Source organism: Somniosus microcephalus, chromosome 12, assembly GCF_052327205.1.
Source record: "Somniosus microcephalus isolate GS21.2 chromosome 12, FLI_Smic_1.0, whole genome shotgun sequence".
Classification (NCBI taxonomy): Eukaryota; Metazoa; Chordata; class Chondrichthyes; order Squaliformes; family Somniosidae; genus Somniosus; species Somniosus microcephalus.
In genome coordinates this window covers 144,089,529-144,109,144 of record NC_140998.1, presented here as the reverse complement: position 1 = coordinate 144,109,144, position 19,616 = coordinate 144,089,529, and the positions used below count along the sequence as shown (strand labels likewise).

The window sequence follows — 19,616 nt, the reverse complement described above, 5'->3', positions numbered from 1 at the left end:
GGGAAAATCACGTCTGCAGAGCAGATGCAGCTGGGAGCGGGACCGGGGCCTGGAAACCAGCTGTCCCGCCCCCATCCCGCTTCCTCCATTAAATTCGTGGCCTGTATCTCTACTAATGCTAAAAATTCTCCTGCGGAGTAGAGTGAAGGTAACACACTGAAAGTAGAAGGAAGCTGGCACAGAGACGACCAATGGACAGGAAGTGATGTGAATAAACCCAACAGCTCACCAATCCAGAAGTTGCGAGTTTCGAAGTCTGGGTCGGTAACCTCATTCGTGTTCTCCAGCTGACTGAGGTAAAAGGCCATGATATCTTGCACCTTCTGACTTTTAACTTGTGCTAAAATCCCACCTCGCTCCTAAAGGGAAACATGAGAACAAAGATGAAGCAGAAAAGACCAGCAAGCGTGTCATAGCAAAGAGGGAGCACGAGCACGGCATTAAATGGGGTTAAATAAAATGTGTCTTTTTTAAGTATATCTGAGTTGTAACCATGTGGGTTGGAAACAGAGCGAGGGCTCATTCTCTTCACATGCAAGGCAAGATAAGTCTCGGCAAAAAGATTATTTTATTTTTATATTTGCTATGCAAGGAGAGGGATACAGAGTAAAGCTCCCTCTACACTGTCCCATCAAACACTCCCAGGGCAGGTACAGCACGGGTCAGATACAGAGCAAAGCTCCCTCTACAGTGTCCCATCACACACTCCCAGGGCAGGTACAGCACGGGTTAGATACAGAGTAAAGCTCCCTCTACACTGTCCCATCACACACTCCCAGGGCAGGTACAGCACGGGTTAGATACAGAGTAAAGCTCCCTCTACACTGTCCCATCAAACACTTCCAGGGCAGGTACAGCACAGGTTAGATACTGAGTAAAGCTCCCTCTACACTGTCCCATCGAACACTCACAGGGCAGGTACAGCACAGGTTAGATACAGAGTAAAGCTCCCTCTACACTGTCCCATCAAACACTCCCTGGGCAGGTACAGCACAGGTTAAGTACAGAGTAAAGCTCACTCTACACTGTCCCATCAAACACCCACAGGGCAGTTACAGCACGGGTTAGATACAGAATAAAGCTCCCTCTGCACTGTCCCATCAAACACTCCCAGGGCAGGTATAGCACAGTTTAGATACAGAGTAAAGCTCCCTCTACACTGTCCCATCAAACACTCCCAGGGCAGGTACAGCACAGGTTAGATACAGAGTAAAGCTCCCTCTACACTGGCCCATCAAACACTCCCAGGGCAGGTACAGCACGGGTTAGATACAGAGTAAAGCCCCCTCTACACTGTCCCATCAAACACTCCCAGGGCAGGTACAGCACGGGTTAGAAACAGAGTAAAGCTCCCTCTACACTGTCCCATCAAACACTCCCAGGGCAGGTACAGCACAGGTTAGATAAAGAGTAAAGCTCCCTCTACACTTTCCCATCAAACACTCCCAGGGCAGGTACAGCACAGGTTAGATACAGAGTAAAGCTCCTTCTACACTGTCCCATCAAACACTCCCAGGGCAGTTACAGCGCTGGTTAGATACAGAGTAATGCTCCCTCTACACTGTCCCATCAAACACTCCCAGGGCAGGTCCAGCACAGGTTAGATACAGAGTAAAGCTCCCATTACACTGTCCCATCAAACACTCCCAGGGCAGGTACAGTACGGGTTAGATACAGAGTAAAGCTCCCTCTACACTGTCCCATCAAACAGTCCCAGGGCAGGTACAGTACGGGTTAGATACATAAGAACATAAGAAATAGGAGCAGGAGTAGGCCAATCGGCCCCTCGAGCCTGCTCCGCCATTCAATAAGATCATGGCTGATCTGATCCTAACCGCTAATCCACTATCACAGAACCATCTCCTGAATCTAACAGAATTAGACACACGAAATAGGAGCAGGATCAGGCTACACGGCCCCTGGGCCCGCTCCGCTACCCACAGGGCCATGACCGATCCGAACCTAGACTCATGTCCAAATTCCTGCCCGCTCCCCATAACCCTTAATTCCCTTTACTTCTAGGAAACTGTCTATTTCTGTTTTAAATTTATGTAATGATGTAGCTTCTACAGCTTTTTGGGGCAGCATATTCCATGGACCTACCACCCTCTGAGTGAAGTAGTTCCTCCTCATCTCAGTTTTGAAAGAGCAGCCCCTTATTCTAAGACTATGCCCCCTAGTTCTAGTTTCACCCATCATCGGGAACATCTTCCCCGCATCCACCCGATCCAACCCCTTCACAATCTTATATGTTTCAATAAGATCGCCTCTCATTCTTCTGAACTCCAATGAGTAGAGTCCCAATCTACTCAACCTCTCCTCATATGTCCATCCCCTCATCCCCAGGATTAACCGAGTGAACCTTCTTTGTACTGACTCGAGAGCAAGTATGTCCTTTCTTAAGTATGGACACCAAAACTGTACGCAGTATTCCAGGTGCGGTCTCACCAATACCTTGTACAACTGAAGCAATACCTCCCTATTTTTATATTCTATCCCCCTAGCAATGAAAGCCAACATTCCATTGGCCTTCTTAATCACTTGCTGCACCTGCATACTAACCTTTTGAGTTTTGTGCACCAGGACCCCCAGATCCCTTTGTACTTCAGTACTTTCCAGTTTCTTGCCATTAAGATAATAACTTGCTCTATGATTTTTCCTGCCAAAGTGCATAACCTCACACTTTCCAGTATTGTATTCCATCTGCCAAATCTCTGCCCACTTACTTAGCCTGTCGATGTCCCCTTGCAGGTTTTTTATGTCCTCCTCACTCACTACTTTCCCTCCCATCTTAGTATCATCTGCAAACTTTGATATGTTACACTCGGTCCCCCTCCTCCAAATCGTTAATATAGATTGTAAAGAGTTGGGGACCCAGCACTGACCCCTGCGGAACATCACTAGTTACTGATTGCCAGTCTGAGAATGAACCATTTATCCCAACTCTCTGCCTTCTGTTAGATAGCCAATCCTCTATCCATGCCAGAATATTACCCCCAATCCCGTGATTTTTTATCTTAAGCAATAACCTTTTGTGTGGCACCTTGTCAAATGCCTTTTGGATGTCTAAATACACTACGTCCACTGGTTCCCCTTTATCCACCCTATACGTTACTTCCTCAAAGAACTCCAGCAAATTTGTCAAACATGACTTCCCCTTCATAAAACCATGCTGACTTTGTCCTATTAAATTATGATTATCCAAATGTCCTGTTACTGTCTCCTTAATAATGGACTCCAAAATTTTACCTACCACAGATGTTAGGCTAACCGGTCTATAGTTTCCAGCCTTCTGTCTACTGCCCTTTTTAAATAAGGGTGTTACATTAGCAGTTTTCCCGTCTGCCGGGACCTTTGCCGAGTCCAGGGAGTTTTGGAAAATTATTACCAATGCATCCACAATCCCTGTCGCCACTTCCCTCAAGACCCTAGGATGTAAGCCATCAGGTCCAGGTGATTTATCCGCCTTGAGTCCCATTATTTTACTGAGTACCACTTCCTTAGTGATTTTGATTGTGTTTAGCTCCTCCCCCCCTTTAGCCCCCTGTTTGTCCAGTGTTGGGATATTCTTAGTGTCTTCTACTGTAAAGACTGATGTAAAATATTCATTCAGTGTTTTTGCCATCTCCATATTTCCCACCATTAATTTCCCGGTCTCATCCTCTAAGGGACCAACATTTACTTTAGCCACCCTTATTCATTTTATATAACTATAAAAACTCTTACTATCTGTTTTTATATTTTTTGCTAATTTACTTTCATAATCTATCTTTCATAAAGCTCCCTTTACACTGTCCCATCAAACACTCCCAGGGCAGGTACAGCACGGGTTAGATACAGAGTAAAGCTCCCTCTACACTGTCCCATCAAACACTCCCAGGGCAGGTACAGCATGGGTTAGATACAGAGTAAAGCTCCCTCTGCACTGCCCCATCAGACATTCCCAGGGCAGGTACAGCACGGGTAAGATACAGAGTAAAGCTTGCTCTACGCTATCCCATTAAACACTCCCAGGGCAGGTACAGCACGGGTTAGATACAGAGTAAAGCTCCCTCTACACTGTCCCATCAAACACTCCCAGGGCAGGTACAGCACGGGTTAGATACAGAGTAAAGCTCCCTCTACACTGTCCCATCAGATACTCCCAGGGCAGGTACAGCACGGGTTAGATACAGAGTGTAGCCTGCTCTACACTGTCCCGTCAAACACTCCCAGGGCAGGTACAGTACGGGTTAGATACAGAGTAAAGCTCCCTCTACAGTGTCCCATCAAACACTCCCAGGGCAGGTACAGCACAGCTTAGATACAGAGTAAAGCTCCCTCTACAATGTCCCATCAAACACTCCCAGGGCAGGTACAGCATGGGTTAGATACAGAGTAAAGCTCCCTCTACATTGTCCCATCAAACACTCCCAGGGCAGGTACAGTACGGGTTAGATACAACGTAAATCTCCCTCTACACTGTCCCATCAAACACTCCCAGGGCAGGTACAGTACGGGTTAGATACACAGTAAAGCTACCTCTACACTGTCCCATCAAACACTCCCAGGGCAGGTACAGCACGGGTTAGATACAGAGTAAAGCTCCCTCTACACAGTCCCATCAAACACTCCCAGGGCAGGTACAGCACGGGTTAGATACAGAGTAAAGCTCCTCCAAACTGTCTCATCAAACACTCCCAGGGCAGGGAGAGCACGGGTTAGATACAGAGTAAAGCTCCCTCTACACTGTCCCATCAAACACTCCCAGGGCAGGTACAGTACGGTTTACATACAGAGTAAAGCTCGCTCTACACTGTCCCATCAAACACTCCCAGGGCAGGTACAGTACGGGTTAGATACAGAGTAAAGCTCCCTCTACACTGTCCCATCAAACAGTCCCAAGGCAGGTACAGTACGGGTTAGATACAGAGCAAAGCTCCCTTTACACTGTCCCATCAAACACTCCCAGGGCAGGTACAGCACCGGTTAGATACAGAGTAAAGCTCCCTCTACACTGTCCCATCAAACACTCCCACGGCAGGTACAGCATGGGTTAGATACAGAGTAAAGCTCCCTCTGCACTGCCCCATCAGACATTCCCAGGGCAGGTAGAGCACGGGTTAGATACAGAGTAAAGCTCCCTCTACACTGTCCCATCAAACACTCCCAGGGCAGGTACAGTACGGTTTACATACAGAGTAAAGCTCCCTCTACACTGTCCCATCAAACACTCCCAGGGCAGGTACAGTACGGGTTAGATACAGAGTAAAGCTCCCTCCACACTGTCCCATCAAACAGTCCCAAGGCAGGTACAGTACGGGTTAGATACAGAGCAAAGCTCCCTTTACACTGTCCCATCAAACACTCCCAGGGCAGGTACAGCACGGGTTAGATACAGAGTAAAGCTCCCTCTACACTGTCCCATCAAACACTCCCAGGGCAGGTACAGCATGGGTTAGATACAGAGTAAAGCTCCCTCTACACTGCCCCATCAGACATTCCCAGGGCAGGTACAGCACGGGTTAGATACAGAGTAAAGCTTGCTCTACGCTATCCCATTAAACACTCCCAGGGCAGGTACAGCACGGGTTAGATACAGAGTAAAGCCTGCTCTACACTGTCCCGTCAAACACTCCCAGGGCAGGTACAGTACGGCTTAGATACAGAGTAAAGCTCCCTCTACACTGTCCCATCAAACACTCCCAAGGCAGGTACAGCAGGGGTTAGATACAGAGTAAAGCTTGCTCTACACTATCCCATCAAACACTCCCAGGCCAGGTACAGCACAGGTTAGATACAGAGTAAAGCTCCCTCTACACTGTCCCATCAAACACTCCCAGGGCAGGTACAGTACGGGTTAGATACAGAGTAAAGCTCCCTCTACACTGTCCCATCAAACAGTCCCAGGGCAGGTACAGTACGGGTTAGATACATAAGAACATAAGAAATAGGAGCAGGAGTAGGCCAATCGGCCCCTCGAGCCTGCTCCGCCATTCAATAAGATCATGGCTGATCTGATCCTAACCGCTAATCCACTATCACAGAACCATCTCCTGAATCTAACAGAATTAGACACACGAAATAGGAGCAGGATCAGGCTACACGGCCCCTGGGCCCGCTCCGCTACCCACAGGGCCATGACCGATCCGAACCTAGACTCATGTCCAAATTCCTGCCCGCTCCCCATAACCCTTAATTCCCTTTACTTCTAGGAAACTGTCTATTTCTGTTTTAAATTTATGTAATGATGTAGCTTCTACAGCTTTTTGGGGCAGCATATTCCATGGACCTACCACCCTCTGAGTGAAGTAGTTCCTCCTCATCTCAGTTTTGAAAGAGCAGCCCCTTATTCTAAGACTATGCCCCCTAGTTCTAGTTTCACCCATCATCGGGAACATCTTCCCCGCATCCACCCGATCCAACCCCTTCACAATCTTATATGTTTCAATAAGATCGCCTCTCATTCTTCTGAACTCCAATGAGTAGAGTCCCAATCTACTCAACCTCTCCTCATATGTCCATCCCCTCATCCCCAGGATTAACCGAGTGAACCTTCTTTGTACTGACTCGAGAGCAAGTATGTCCTTTCTTAAGTATGGACACCAAAACTGTACGCAGTATTCCAGGTGCGGTCTCACCAATACCTTGTACAACTGAAGCAATACCTCCCTATTTTTATATTCTATCCCCCTAGCAATGAAAGCCAACATTCCATTGGCCTTCTTAATCACTTGCTGCACCTGCATACTAACCTTTTGAGTTTTGTGCACCAGGACCCCCAGATCCCTTTGTACTTCAGTACTTTCCAGTTTCTTGCCATTAAGATAATAACTTGCTCTATGATTTTTCCTGCCAAAGTGCATAACCTCACACTTTCCAGTATTGTATTCCATCTGCCAAATCTCTGCCCACTTACTTAGCCTGTCGATGTCCCCTTGCAGGTTTTTTATGTCCTCCTCACTCACTACTTTCCCTCCCATCTTAGTATCATCTGCAAACTTTGATATGTTACACTCGGTCCCCCTCCTCCAAATCGTTAATATAGATTGTAAAGAGTTGGGGACCCAGCACTGACCCCTGCGGAACATCACTAGTTACTGATTGCCAGTCTGAGAATGAACCATTTATCCCAACTCTCTGCCTTCTGTTAGATAGCCAATCCTCTATCCATGCCAGAATATTACCCCCAATCCCGTGATTTTTTATCTTAAGCAATAACCTTTTGTGTGGCACCTTGTCAAATGCCTTTTGGATGTCTAAATACACTACGTCCACTGGTTCCCCTTTATCCACCCTATACGTTACTTCCTCAAAGAACTCCAGCAAATTTGTCAAACATGACTTCCCCTTCATAAAACCATGCTGACTTTGTCCTATTAAATTATGATTATCCAAATGTCCTGTTACTGTCTCCTTAATAATGGACTCCAAAATTTTACCTACCACAGATGTTAGGCTAACCGGTCTATAGTTTCCAGCCTTCTGTCTACTGCCCTTTTTAAATAAGGGTGTTACATTAGCAGTTTTCCCGTCTGCCGGGACCTTTGCCGAGTCCAGGGAGTTTTGGAAAATTATTACCAATGCATCCACAATCCTTGTCGCCACTTCCCTCAAGACCCTAGGATGTAAGCCATCAGGTCCAGGTGATTTATCCGCCTTGAGTCCCATTATTTTACTGAGTACCACTTCCTTAGTGATTTTGATTGTGTTTAGCTCCTCCCCCCCTTTAGCCCCCTGTTTGTCCAGTGTTGGGATATTCTTAGTGTCTTCTACTGTAAAGACTGATGTAAAATATTCATTCAGTGTTTTTGCCATCTCCATATTTCCCACCATTAATTTCCCGGTCTCATCCTCTAAGGGACCAACATTTACTTTAGCCACCCTTATTCATTTTATATAACTATAAAAACTCTTACTATCTGTTTTTATATTTTTTGCTAATTTACTTTCATAATCTATCTTTCATAAAGCTCCCTTTACACTGTCCCATCAAACACTCCCAGGGCAGGTACAGCACGGGTTAGATACAGAGGAAAGCTCCCTCTACACTGTCCCATCAAACACTCCCAGGGCAGGTACAGCATGGGTTAGATACAGAGTAAAGCTCCCTCTGCACTGCCCCATCAGACATTCCCAGGGCAGGTACAGCACGGGTTAGATACAGAGTAAAGCTTGCTCTACGCTATCCCATTAAACACTCCCAGGGCAGGTACAGCACGGGTTAGATACAGAGTAAACCTTGCTCTACACTGTCCCATCAAACACTCCCAGGGCAGGTACAGTACGGGTTAGATACAGAGTAAAGCTCCCTCTACACTGTCCCATCAAACACTCCCAGGGCAGGTACAGCACGGGTTAGATACAGAGTAAAGCTCCCTCTACACTGTCCCATCAGATACTCCCAGGGCAGGTACAGCACGGGTTAGATACAGAGTGTAGCCTGCTCTACACTGTCCCGTCAAACACTCCCAGGGCAGGTACAGTACGGGTTAGATACAGAGTAAAGCTCCCTCTACAGTGTCCCATCAAACACTCCCAGGGCAGGTACAGCACAGCTTAGATACAGAGTAAAGCTCCCTCTACAATGTCCCATCAAACACTCCCAGGGCAGGTACAGCATGGGTTAGATACAGAGTAAAGCTCCCTCTACATTGTCCCATCAAACACTCCCAGGGCAGGTACAGTACGGGTTAGATACAACGTAAATCTCCCTCTACACTGTCCCATCAAACACTCCCAGGGCAGGTACAGTACGGGTTAGATACACAGTAAAGCTACCTCTACACTGTCCCATCAAACACTCCCAGGGCAGGTACAGCACGGGTTAGATACAGAGTAAAGCTCCCTCTACACAGTCCCATCAAACACTCCCAGGGCAGGTACAGCACGGGTTAGATACAGAGTAAAGCTCCTCCAAACTGTCTCATCAAACACTCCCAGGGCAGGGAGAGCACGGGTTAGATACAGAGTAAAGCTCCCTCTACACTGTCCCATCAAACACTCCCAGGGCAGGTACAGTACGGTTTACATACAGAGTAAAGCTCGCTCTACACTGTCCCATCAAACACTCCCAGGGCAGGTACAGTACGGGTTAGATACAGAGTAAAGCTCCCTCTACACTGTCCCATCAAACAGTCCCAAGGCAGGTACAGTACGGGTTAGATACAGAGCAAAGCTCCCTTTACACTGTCCCATCAAACACTCCCAGGGCAGGTACAGCACCGGTTAGATACAGAGTAAAGCTCCCTCTACACTGTCCCATCAAACACTCCCACGGCAGGTACAGCATGGGTTAGATACAGAGTAAAGCTCCCTCTGCACTGCCCCATCAGACATTCCCAGGGCAGGTAGAGCACGGGTTAGATACAGAGTAAAGCTCCCTCTACACTGTCCCATCAAACACTCCCAGGGCAGGTACAGTACGGTTTACATACAGAGTAAAGCTCCCTCTACACTGTCCCATCAAACACTCCCAGGGCAGGTACAGTACGGGTTAGATACAGAGTAAAGCTCCCTCCACACTGTCCCATCAAACAGTCCCAAGGCAGGTACAGTACGGGTTAGATACAGAGCAAAGCTCCCTTTACACTGTCCCATCAAACACTCCCAGGGCAGGTACAGCACAGGTTAGATACAGAGTAAAGCTCCCTCTACACTGTCCCATCAAACACTCCCAGGGCAGGTACAGCATGGGTTAGATACAGAGTAAAGCTCCCTCTACACTGCCCCATCAGACATTCCCAGGGCAGGTACAGCACGGGTTAGATACAGAGTAAAGCTTGCTCTACGCTATCCCATTAAACACTCCCAGGGCAGGTACAGCACGGGTTAGATACAGAGTAAAGCCTGCTCTACACTGTCCCGTCAAACACTCCCAGGGCAGGTACAGTACGGCTTAGATACAGAGTAAAGCTCCCTCTACACTGTCCCATCAAACACTCCCAAGGCAGGTACAGCAGGGGTTAGATACAGAGTAAAGCTTGCTCTACACTATCCCATCAAACACTCCCAGGCCAGGTACAGCACAGGTTAGGTACAGAGTAAAGCTCCCTCTACACTGTCCCATCAAACACTCCCAGGGCAGGTACAGCGCAGGTTAGATACAGAGTAAAGCTCCCTCTACACTGTCCCATCAAACACTCCCAGGGCAGGTACAGCACGGGTTAGATACAGAGTAAAGCTTGCTCTACACTATCCCATCAAACGCTCCCAGGGCATGTATAGCACGGGTTAGATACAGAGTAAAGCCTGCTTTACACTGTCCCGTCAAACACTCCCAGGGCAGGTACAGTACGGGTTAGATACAGAGTAAAGCTCCCTCTACACTGTCCCATCAAACACTCCAGGTGCAGGGACAGTACGGGTTAGATACAGCGTAAAGCTCCCTCTACACTGTCCCATCAAACCGTCCCAGGGCAGGTACAGTACGGGTTAGATACAGAGTAAAGCTCCCTCTACACTGTCCCATCAAACACTCCCAGGGCAGGTACAGTACGGGTTAGATACAGAGTAAAGCTCCCTCTACACTGTCCCATCAAACACTCCCAGGGCAGGTACAGCACGAGTTAGATACTGAGTAAAGCTCCCTCTACACTGTCCCATCAAACACTCCCAGGGCAGGTACAGCACGGGTTAGATACAGAGTAAAGCTCCCTCTACACTGTCCCATCAAACACTCCCAGGGCAGGCACAGTACGGGTTAGATACAGAGTAAAGCTCCCTCTACACTGTCTCATCAAACACTCCCAGGGCAGGTACAGTATGGGTTAGATACAGAGTAAAGCTCCCTTTACACTGTCCCATCAAACACTCCCAGGGCAGGTACAGCACGGGTTAGATACAGAGTAAAGCTCCCTCTACACTGGCCCATCAAACACTCCCAGGGCAGGTACAGCACGGGTTAGATACAGAGTAAAGCTCCCTCTACACTGTCCCATCAAACACTCCCAGGGCAGGTACAGCACGGGTTAGATACAGAGTAAAGCTCCCTCTACACTGTCCCATCAAACACTCCCTGGGCAGGTACAGCACGGGTTAGATACAGAGTAAAGCTCCCTCTACACTGTCCCATCAAACACTCCCAGGGCAGGTACTGCACAGGTTAGGGACAGAGTAAAGCTCCCTCTACACTGTCCCATCAAACACTCCCAGGGCAGGTACAGCACAGGTTAGATACAGAGTAAAGCTCCCTCTACACTGTCCCATCAAACACTCCCAGGGAAGGTACAGCACGGGTTAGATACAGAATAAAGCTCCCTCTACACTGTCCAATCAAACACTCCCAGGGCAGGTACAGCATGGGTTAGATACAGAGTAAAGCCTGCTCTACACTGTCCCGTCAAACACTCCCAGGGCAGGTACAGTACGGGTTAGATACAGAGTAAAGCTCCCTCTACACTGTCCCATCAAACACTCCCAGGGCAGGTACAGTGCGGGTGAGATACAGAGTAAAGCTCCCTCTACACTGTCCCATCAAACACTCCCAGGGCAGGTACAGTACGGGTTAAACACAGAGTAAAGCTCCCTCTACACTGTCCCATCAAACACTCCCAGGGCAGGTGCAGTACGGGTTAGATACAGCGTAAAGCTCCCTCTACACTGTCCCATCAAACACTCCCAGGGCAGGTACGGTACGGGTTAGATACAGCATAAAGCTCCCTCTACACTGTCCCATCAAACACTCCCAGGGCAGGGACAGCACGGGTTAGATACAGAGTAAAGCTCCCTCTACACCGTCCCATCAACACTCCCAGGGCAGGTACAGCACGGGTTAGATACAGAGTAAAGCTCCCTCTACACTCCCCCATCAAACACTCCCAGGGCAGGTACAGCACGGGATAGATACAAAGTAAAGCTCCCTCTACACTGTCCGATCAAACACTCCCATGGCAGGTACAGCACGGGTTAGATACAGAGTAAAGCCTGCTCTACACTGTCCCGTCAAACACTCCCAGGGCAGGTACAGTACGGGTTAGATACAGAGTAAAGCTCCCTCTACACTGTCCCATCAAACACTCCCAGGGCAGGGACAGCACGGGTTAGATAGAGTAAAGCTCCCTCTACACTGTCCCATCAACACTCCCAGGGCAGGTACAGCACGGGTTAGATACAGAGTAAAGCTCCCTCTACACTGTCCCATCAAACACTCCCAGGGCAGGTACAGCACAGGTTAGATACAGAGTAAAGCTTGCTCTACACTGTCCCATCAAACACTCCCAGGGCAGGTACAGCACGGGATAGATACAAAGTAAAGCTTGCTCTACACTGTCCCATCAAACACTCCCAGGGCAGGTACAGTACGTGTTAGATACAGAGTAAAGCTCCCTCTACACTGTCCCATCAAACACTCCCAGGGCAGGTACAGTACGGGTTAGATACAGAGTAAAGCTCCCTCTACACTATCCCATCAAACACTCCCAGGGCAGGTACAGCACGGGTTAGATACAGAGTAAAGCTCCCTCTACACTGTCCCATCAAACACTCCCAGGGCAGGTACAGCACGGGTTAGATACAGAGTAAAGCTCCCTCTACACTATCCCATCAAACACTCCCAGGGCAGGTACAGCACGGGTTAGATACAGAGTAAAGCTCCCTCTACACTCCCCCATCAAACACTCCCAGGGCAGGTACAGCACGGCTTAGATGCAGCATAAAGCTCCCTCTACACTGTCCCATCAAACACTCCCAGGGCAGGTACAGCACGGGATAGATACAAAGTAAAGCTCCCTCTACACTGTCCCATCAAACACTCCCAGGGACGGTACAACACGGGTTAGATGCAGAATAAAGCTCCCTCTACACTGTCCGATCAAACACTCCCATGGCAGGTACAGCACGGGTTAGATACAGAGTAAAGCCTGCTCTACACTGTCCCGTCAAACACTCCCAGGGCAGGTACAGTACGGGTTAGATACAGAGTAAAGCTCCCTCTACACTGTCCCATCAAACACTCCCAGGGCAGGGACAGCACGGGTTAGATAGAGTAAAGCTCCCTCTACACTGTCCCATCAACACTCCCAGGGCAGGTACAGCACGGGTTAGATACAGAGTAAAGCTCCCTCTACACTGTCCCATCAAACACTCCCAGGGCAGGTACAGCACAGGTTAGATACAGAGTAAAGCTTGCTCTACACTGTCCCATCAAACACTCCCAGGGCAGGTACAGCACGGGATAGATACAAAGTAAAGCTTGCTCTACACTGTCCCATCAAACACTCCCAGGGTAGGTACAGTACGTGTTAGATACAGAGTAAAGCTCCCTCTACACTGTCCCATCAAACACTCCCAGGGCAGGTACAGTACGGGTTAGATACAGAGTAAAGCTCCCTCTACACTATCCCATCAAACACTCCCAGGGCAGGTACAGCACGGGTTAGATACAGAGTAAAGCTCCCTCTATACTGTCCCATCAAGCACTCCCAGGGCAGGTACCGCACGGGTTAGATACAGAGTAAAGCTCCCTCTACACTGTCCCATCAAACACTCCCAGGGCAGGTACAGCACGGGTTAGATACAGAGTAAAGCTCCCTCTACACTGTCCCATCAAACACCACAATGGCAGGTACAGTACGGGTTATATACAGAGTAAAGCTCCCTGTACACTGTTCCATCCAACCCTCCCAGGGCAGGTACAGCACGCGTTAGATACAGAGTAAAGCTCCTCTAAACTGTCCCTTCAAAGACTCCCAGGGCAGGTACAGCACGGGTTAGATACAGAGTAAAGCTCCCTCTACACAGTCCCATCAAACACTCCCAGGGCAGGTACAGCACGGGTTAGATACAGAGTAAAGCTCCTCCAAACTGTCTCATCAAACACTCCCAGGGCAGGTAGAGCACGGGTTAGATACAGAGTAAAGCTCCCTCTACACTGTCCCATCAAACACTCCCAGGGCAAGTACAGTACGGTTTACATACAGAGTAAAGCTCGCTCTACACTGTCCCATCAAACACTCCCAGGGCAGGTACAGAACGGGTTAGATACAGAGTAAAGCTCCCTCTACACTGTCCCATCAAACAGTCCCAAGGCAGGTACAGTACGGGTTAAATACAGAGCAAAGCTCCGTTTACACTGTCCCATCAAACACTCCCAGGGCAGGTACAGCACCGGTTAGATACAGAGTAAAGCTCCCTCTACACTGTCCCATCAAACACTCCCAGGGCAGGTACAGCATGGGTTAGATACAGAGTAAAGCTCCCTCTGCACTGCCCCATCAGACATTCCCAGGGCAGGTACAGCACGGGTTAGATACAGAGTAAAGCCTGCTCTACACCGTCCCGTCAAACACTCCCAGGGCAGGTACAGTACGGCTTAGATACAGAGTAAAGCTCCCTCTACACTGTCCCATCAAACACTCCCAAGGCAGGTACAGCAGGGGTTAGATACAGAGTAAAGCTTGCTCTACACTGTCCCATCAAACACTCCCAGGGCAGGTACAGCGCAGGTTAGATACAGAGTAAAGCTCCCTCTACACTGTCCCATCAAACACTCCCAGGGCAGGTACAGCACGGGTTAGATACAGAGTAAAGCTCCCTCTACACTGTCCCATCAAACACTCCCAGGGCAGGTACAGCACAGGTTAGATACAGAGTAAAGCTTGCTCTACACTGATGTAAGAAAAAGGAGGCTTACCATCAAGTAACTTTAAAGTAAGCTTTAAGTAACTTATAAACACACTATATACAAGAGAGGTCTTTACCATGCCTCTGGTAGAAGCCTCTTACAATACTGAACAGACCAGTATTTATACCAGTCCAACAGGAAGTGACACATGACAGGAAGTGAGGTATGTACACAGTTCATAGTTCACAGTTCACAGGAAGTGATGACATAACTTCCCGGAAGTTATTATTTTTATCACATTCTTCCCTCCTGCAGGTTTAGGAGGCTGTGGTCTACCTTTTGGTCCGCAGCCGCCGAACAAGGAAGAGTCGCACCCGTTTGGATTCCCGTCGTAGAGGGTCGCTGGTCCGCTTACATGCGGTTGGCCATTGGCCAGAGTCCGTGTGGCCTGGATTGCCCTGTGAAGGGTCGGGGAGATCATGGCTTCGAGTACGAGCCCCAATAGGTTCAAAGTCAGACTGCCTCTGTTCAGAGGGAGGTGCAGAGCTGGTCTGTGGCGGACCAGTACTTTCATGCGTGGTACTGGGAGGGTCGCAACCTTGAGCACGGGGTTCTACTGGCACCAAGCTTGTTGGTGTCCGATCAGGATCCTGGAGAGGGGTACCCGATAGGTCCCAAGAGTTTCCTGGTGAAATGCCATCACCCGATGTCCCACTAGGTCCTGGTGGGCAGGGAGCCAGATCCCGTAATGATACGGTAGATTCTCGGCCGTCGGAATATCGTATGTTTGCATAGGTGGGGTTGGCATCGGTTAGTTCGACCTCGTCTACAAGAGGGTCATTTTTAGACGTCCGAACGTATCTTCGGAGTAATACAGGTCCAGGAGTAGTTAGCCATGACGGGAGTGATGTCCCATGAGATGAGCGACGCTGGAATCCAAAGAACCGCTCATGAGGTGTAGTATTTGTGGCTGTAGAAAGCAGGGACCGTATAGAGTGCAATGCATCCGGAAGCACTGTTTCCCATTGCTGGTCTGGTAGGCCCCGAGATCTTAAAGCGAGACGTACGGAATTCCAGATGATACCGTTATACCTCTCTACCTGCCCATTTCCGATGGGATGGTATGGTGTTGTTTTGCTTGTAGCAATTCCCCGTTCTGAGAGGTAGTCCTTGAGTTCCCTCGACATAAAGGATGGACCCCGATCTGAGTGAATATAAGCCGGCATGCCACAGAGAGAAAATACCTGCTCAAGGCAGCAGGTTACTGTGGACGCCAGCATATTGGAGCAGGGGAAGGCAAACGGAAAACGTGAATATTCGTCGATCATGGTGAGCAAATATGTGTTCCGAGTTGAAGAGGGCACTGGGCCCTTAAAATCGATGCTAAGTCGTTGCATCGGTTGGGTTGCATGTATGAGTATACCATCTGAGGGGCGGAAGAACTGAGGTTTTAATTCCGCACAAAGCCGGCATTCTGAGCATATTTTCTTTACATCTCCAGTGGAAAAAGGGAGATTCCGTGATCGTACGAAATGTAGCATGCGCGTAACGCCAGGATGGCACAAACCATTGTGGACATCCATGAGGGTGGAGGATGACATAGTGGAGCAGAATGCCCGTGTGAGGGTGTCCGGGGCCACATTCTCCTTGCCAGGCCGATAGAGAATGGTATAACCAAAAGAGGCCAGTTCCATCCTCCAAAGTTGTATTTTATTATTCTTAATTTTGGTTCGTTTTCGATTATCGAGCATGAAGGCGACTGATCGTTGGTCCGTGATCAATGTAAAGTGCTGGCGAGCTAGAAAATGGTTCCACTTCCATACTGCCTCTATGATGGCTGTGGCTTCTTTCTCAACCGGAGGATAATGTAGCTCGGCACCTTGTAAGGTCCTGGACATAAATGCTACAGGACGACCTTCCTGATTCAGAGTAGCCGAGATCGCCACCTCCGAGGCATCACATTCAACCACGAAAGGGAGATTCTCATCAATGGAGTGAAGAGCCGCTTTCTCCAACTGTTTTTTGAGAAGGTTAAAGGCTGCAACAGCCGCTGTTCCCAGTGGAAATGATCTAGCATGCAGCAAGGGTTGGATTTTGTCCGAAAAATGAGGAATCCATTTAGCGTAGTATGCAAACAGACCGAGAGCCCGACGTAAAGAAGCCGGATTCTTAGGTGACGGGAGCTCTTGGAGCGGGCGAAGTCTTTCTGGGTCTGGCTTAATGATACCATTGCCTACGCAGTAGCCAAGGATGTTGATGGTCGGTTGCGACTCAACAGATTTGGATTCATTCAGGGTCAAATTACGGCGATGGAGGGCATCCCGAAATTTTTGGAGGTTGGAGTCGTGTTCCTGTTGATCGTGACCTGCAATGGTAATGTTATCAAGATAGGGAAAAGTGTCCCTTAGGTTTTCCTGCTTAACCAGGCCATCCATTGCCCGTTGAAAGACAGCCACTCCATTAGTAACCCCGAATGGGAGGCGACGAAATTGGTACAGCCGTCCATTAGCCTCAAAGGCTGTGTACTGCTTATCTGAGACCTTCAAGGGTAACTGATGATAGGCACTTTTTAAATCGTAAGTTGAGAACACTTTGTATTCGGCCAGTTTATTAACCATATCATCAATGCGTGGCAATGGGTAGGCGTCCAAGTCGGTATATTGATTGATGGTTTGCGAATAATCGATGCATAGTCGCTGTTTGTGAGGTTTTAGAGGGTTCTTGACAATGACGACTTGAGCCCGCCAGGGCGACGAACATGGTTCAATGATATCCTCTGCTAGAAGTCGAGAGATTTCAGCCGCAATAAAAGATTGGTCTTCCTGATTAAAGCGCCGGGATTTCGTTATTATCGGTTGGCATTGAGGCGGAATACTGGCAAATAATGAGGGTTCATCAAGTGAAGCTGCTGATAATGCACAAAATGGTAATTTAGACGGTATATTAGAAATAGTAAGTCCGGGTTTGGATCCACCAAACTCAATGGTGAGTTTCTTATGCTGTTTTTGGAAGTCCAGTCCTAAGAGGAGATCACTACATAAGTCCTTGAGCACCGAAAGTCGGGTGGAGGGATACATACGACCATGAAGTGTCATATCAACAACACAAAAGCCGGAGATTCTGGTATTAAGTGATGACTGGGCCATCGCAATTGCCTGGTCCGATGGGAAGACATGTAGTTTCAATTTCGCAACAATCTGTTCCTTAATGAAACTATCAGTACTTCCTGAGTCAATTAAGGCATCTAAGGTATGCCCTTTAATTGAAATTTTTGTGGCAGCATGAGACAGGTTCTGTGGGCAAGCAGCTGTAATTGGTGTCGTTGCACAGAAAGTGGCTAAAACTCTCGGTGTGCTTCTTCGGGAGAGAGCTCGAGAGGAAGCTTGATAGGTCCTAGCTGGAGCATCTTGATAGGCCCTAATTGGGGCAGTTCGGTAGGCCTTAGCTGGATTGGCCCTCGTAGAGGCCCTTGATAGGCAAACTTTAGCAAAGTGTCCTTTTTTCCCGCAATAACTGCAGATTGCATTGCGAGCAGGGCAGGTTTTCCTAGGGTGAAAAGCATCTCCACAAAAGAAGCATTCCTTCCTAGATTGCCAAGAGGCTGCTAAAGTGGGGTCGTCCTCCTCTTCTTCATCAGAATTATCAGAATTAGATTCCCCCATGATAGGGTTCACCTGAGACCGCTTGAATTGTCTGGTTGCAGCTACAGCAGCAGATCGAGATCTGGGCAGCTGATAGAGGTCTGCATTTCTCTTTGCCAAATCCAGTGAACAAGCTAGGTCAAAAGCTTTTTGTAGCTCAAGTGTTTTACTTTCTAGTAGACGCTGGCGTATAAATGGAGAGGCAATCCCGCAGCTGAAAGCATCACGAATCATTTCTTGGCGGTACAGCTCAGCTGAGGCTGCCTGAAAGTTACAATCTACGCTGAGCCTGCGAAGTTCTTGCAGGAATTCGTCAATTGATTCCCCTGGCCCTTGTTGGGCTGTGGCCAGTAGATGTCTAGCATAGACCTCATTTGGGGTCTTCGCATACAGTTTCTTAAGTGCCCGAATCACCTCATCGTAATTATCCCATTCATCAACATATTCGAACACTTTTGGGGTCACATAATTGACAAGTATCTTCAATCTAGCAGGAGCATCCGCTTCACATTCATCCAGAAAATTCTCAAAAGTACGGTACCAATGCTTCCATACCCTGCCAGCTGCTGGTGCATTCGGGTCCAAGTCCAGACGAATAGGTCTAAGGATTTTCTCCATGATGGGTGGTTCCCTGGATCCTTAATTCCGAGTTTGTCCGAAGGTCTAGTATTTGTGAGTGTAAATACTAAGTTACTTAAATTGATGTAAGAAAAAGGAGGCTTACCATCAAGTAACTTTAAAGTAAGCTTCAAGTAACTTATAAACACACTATATACAAGAGAGGTCTTTACCATGCCTCTGGTAGAAGCCTCTTACAATATTGAACAGACCAGTATTTATACCAGTCCAACAGGAAGTGACACATGACAGGAAGTGAGGTATGTACACAGTTCATAGTTCATAGTTCACAGTTCACAGTTCACAGGAAGTGATGACATAACTTCCCGGAAGTTATTATTTTTATCACATACACTATCCCATCAAACGCTCCCAGGGCATGTATAGCACGGGTTAGATACAGAGTAAAGCCTGCTCTACACTGTCCCGTCAAACACTCCCAGGGCAGGTACAGTACGGGTTAGATACAGAGTAAAGCTCCCTCTACACTGTCCCATCAAACACTCCAGGTGCAGGTACAGTACGGGTTAGATACAGCGTAAAGCTCCCTCTACACTGTCCCATCAAAGCGTCCCAGGGCAGGTACAGTACGGGTTAGATACAGAGTAAAGCTCCCTCTACACTGTCCCATCAAACACTCCCAGGGCAGGTACAGTACGGGTTAGATACAGAGTAAAGCTCCCTCTACACTGTCCCATCAAACACTCCCAGGGCAGGTACAGCACGGGTTAGATACTGAGTAAAGCTCCCTCTACACTCATCAAACACTCCCAGGGCAGGTACAGTACGGGTTAGATACAGAGTAAAGCTCCCTT

The 19,616-nt window shown here is 48.3% G+C and overlaps 1 protein-coding gene across 1 annotated transcript in view; it reads right to left on the bottom strand.

The window, feature by feature from the left end:
* Positions 1-19,616, bottom strand: part of LOC147109574 (C-type lectin domain family 18 member A-like) — a 116,004-nt gene that overhangs the window by 24,968 nt on the left and 71,420 nt on the right. Inside the window, exon 9 of the mRNA XM_086003630.1 lies at positions 230-359. Coding sequence (XP_085859756.1) covers positions 230-359 — 130 coding nt within the window. The remainder of the gene's footprint in view (positions 1-229; positions 360-19,616) is intronic.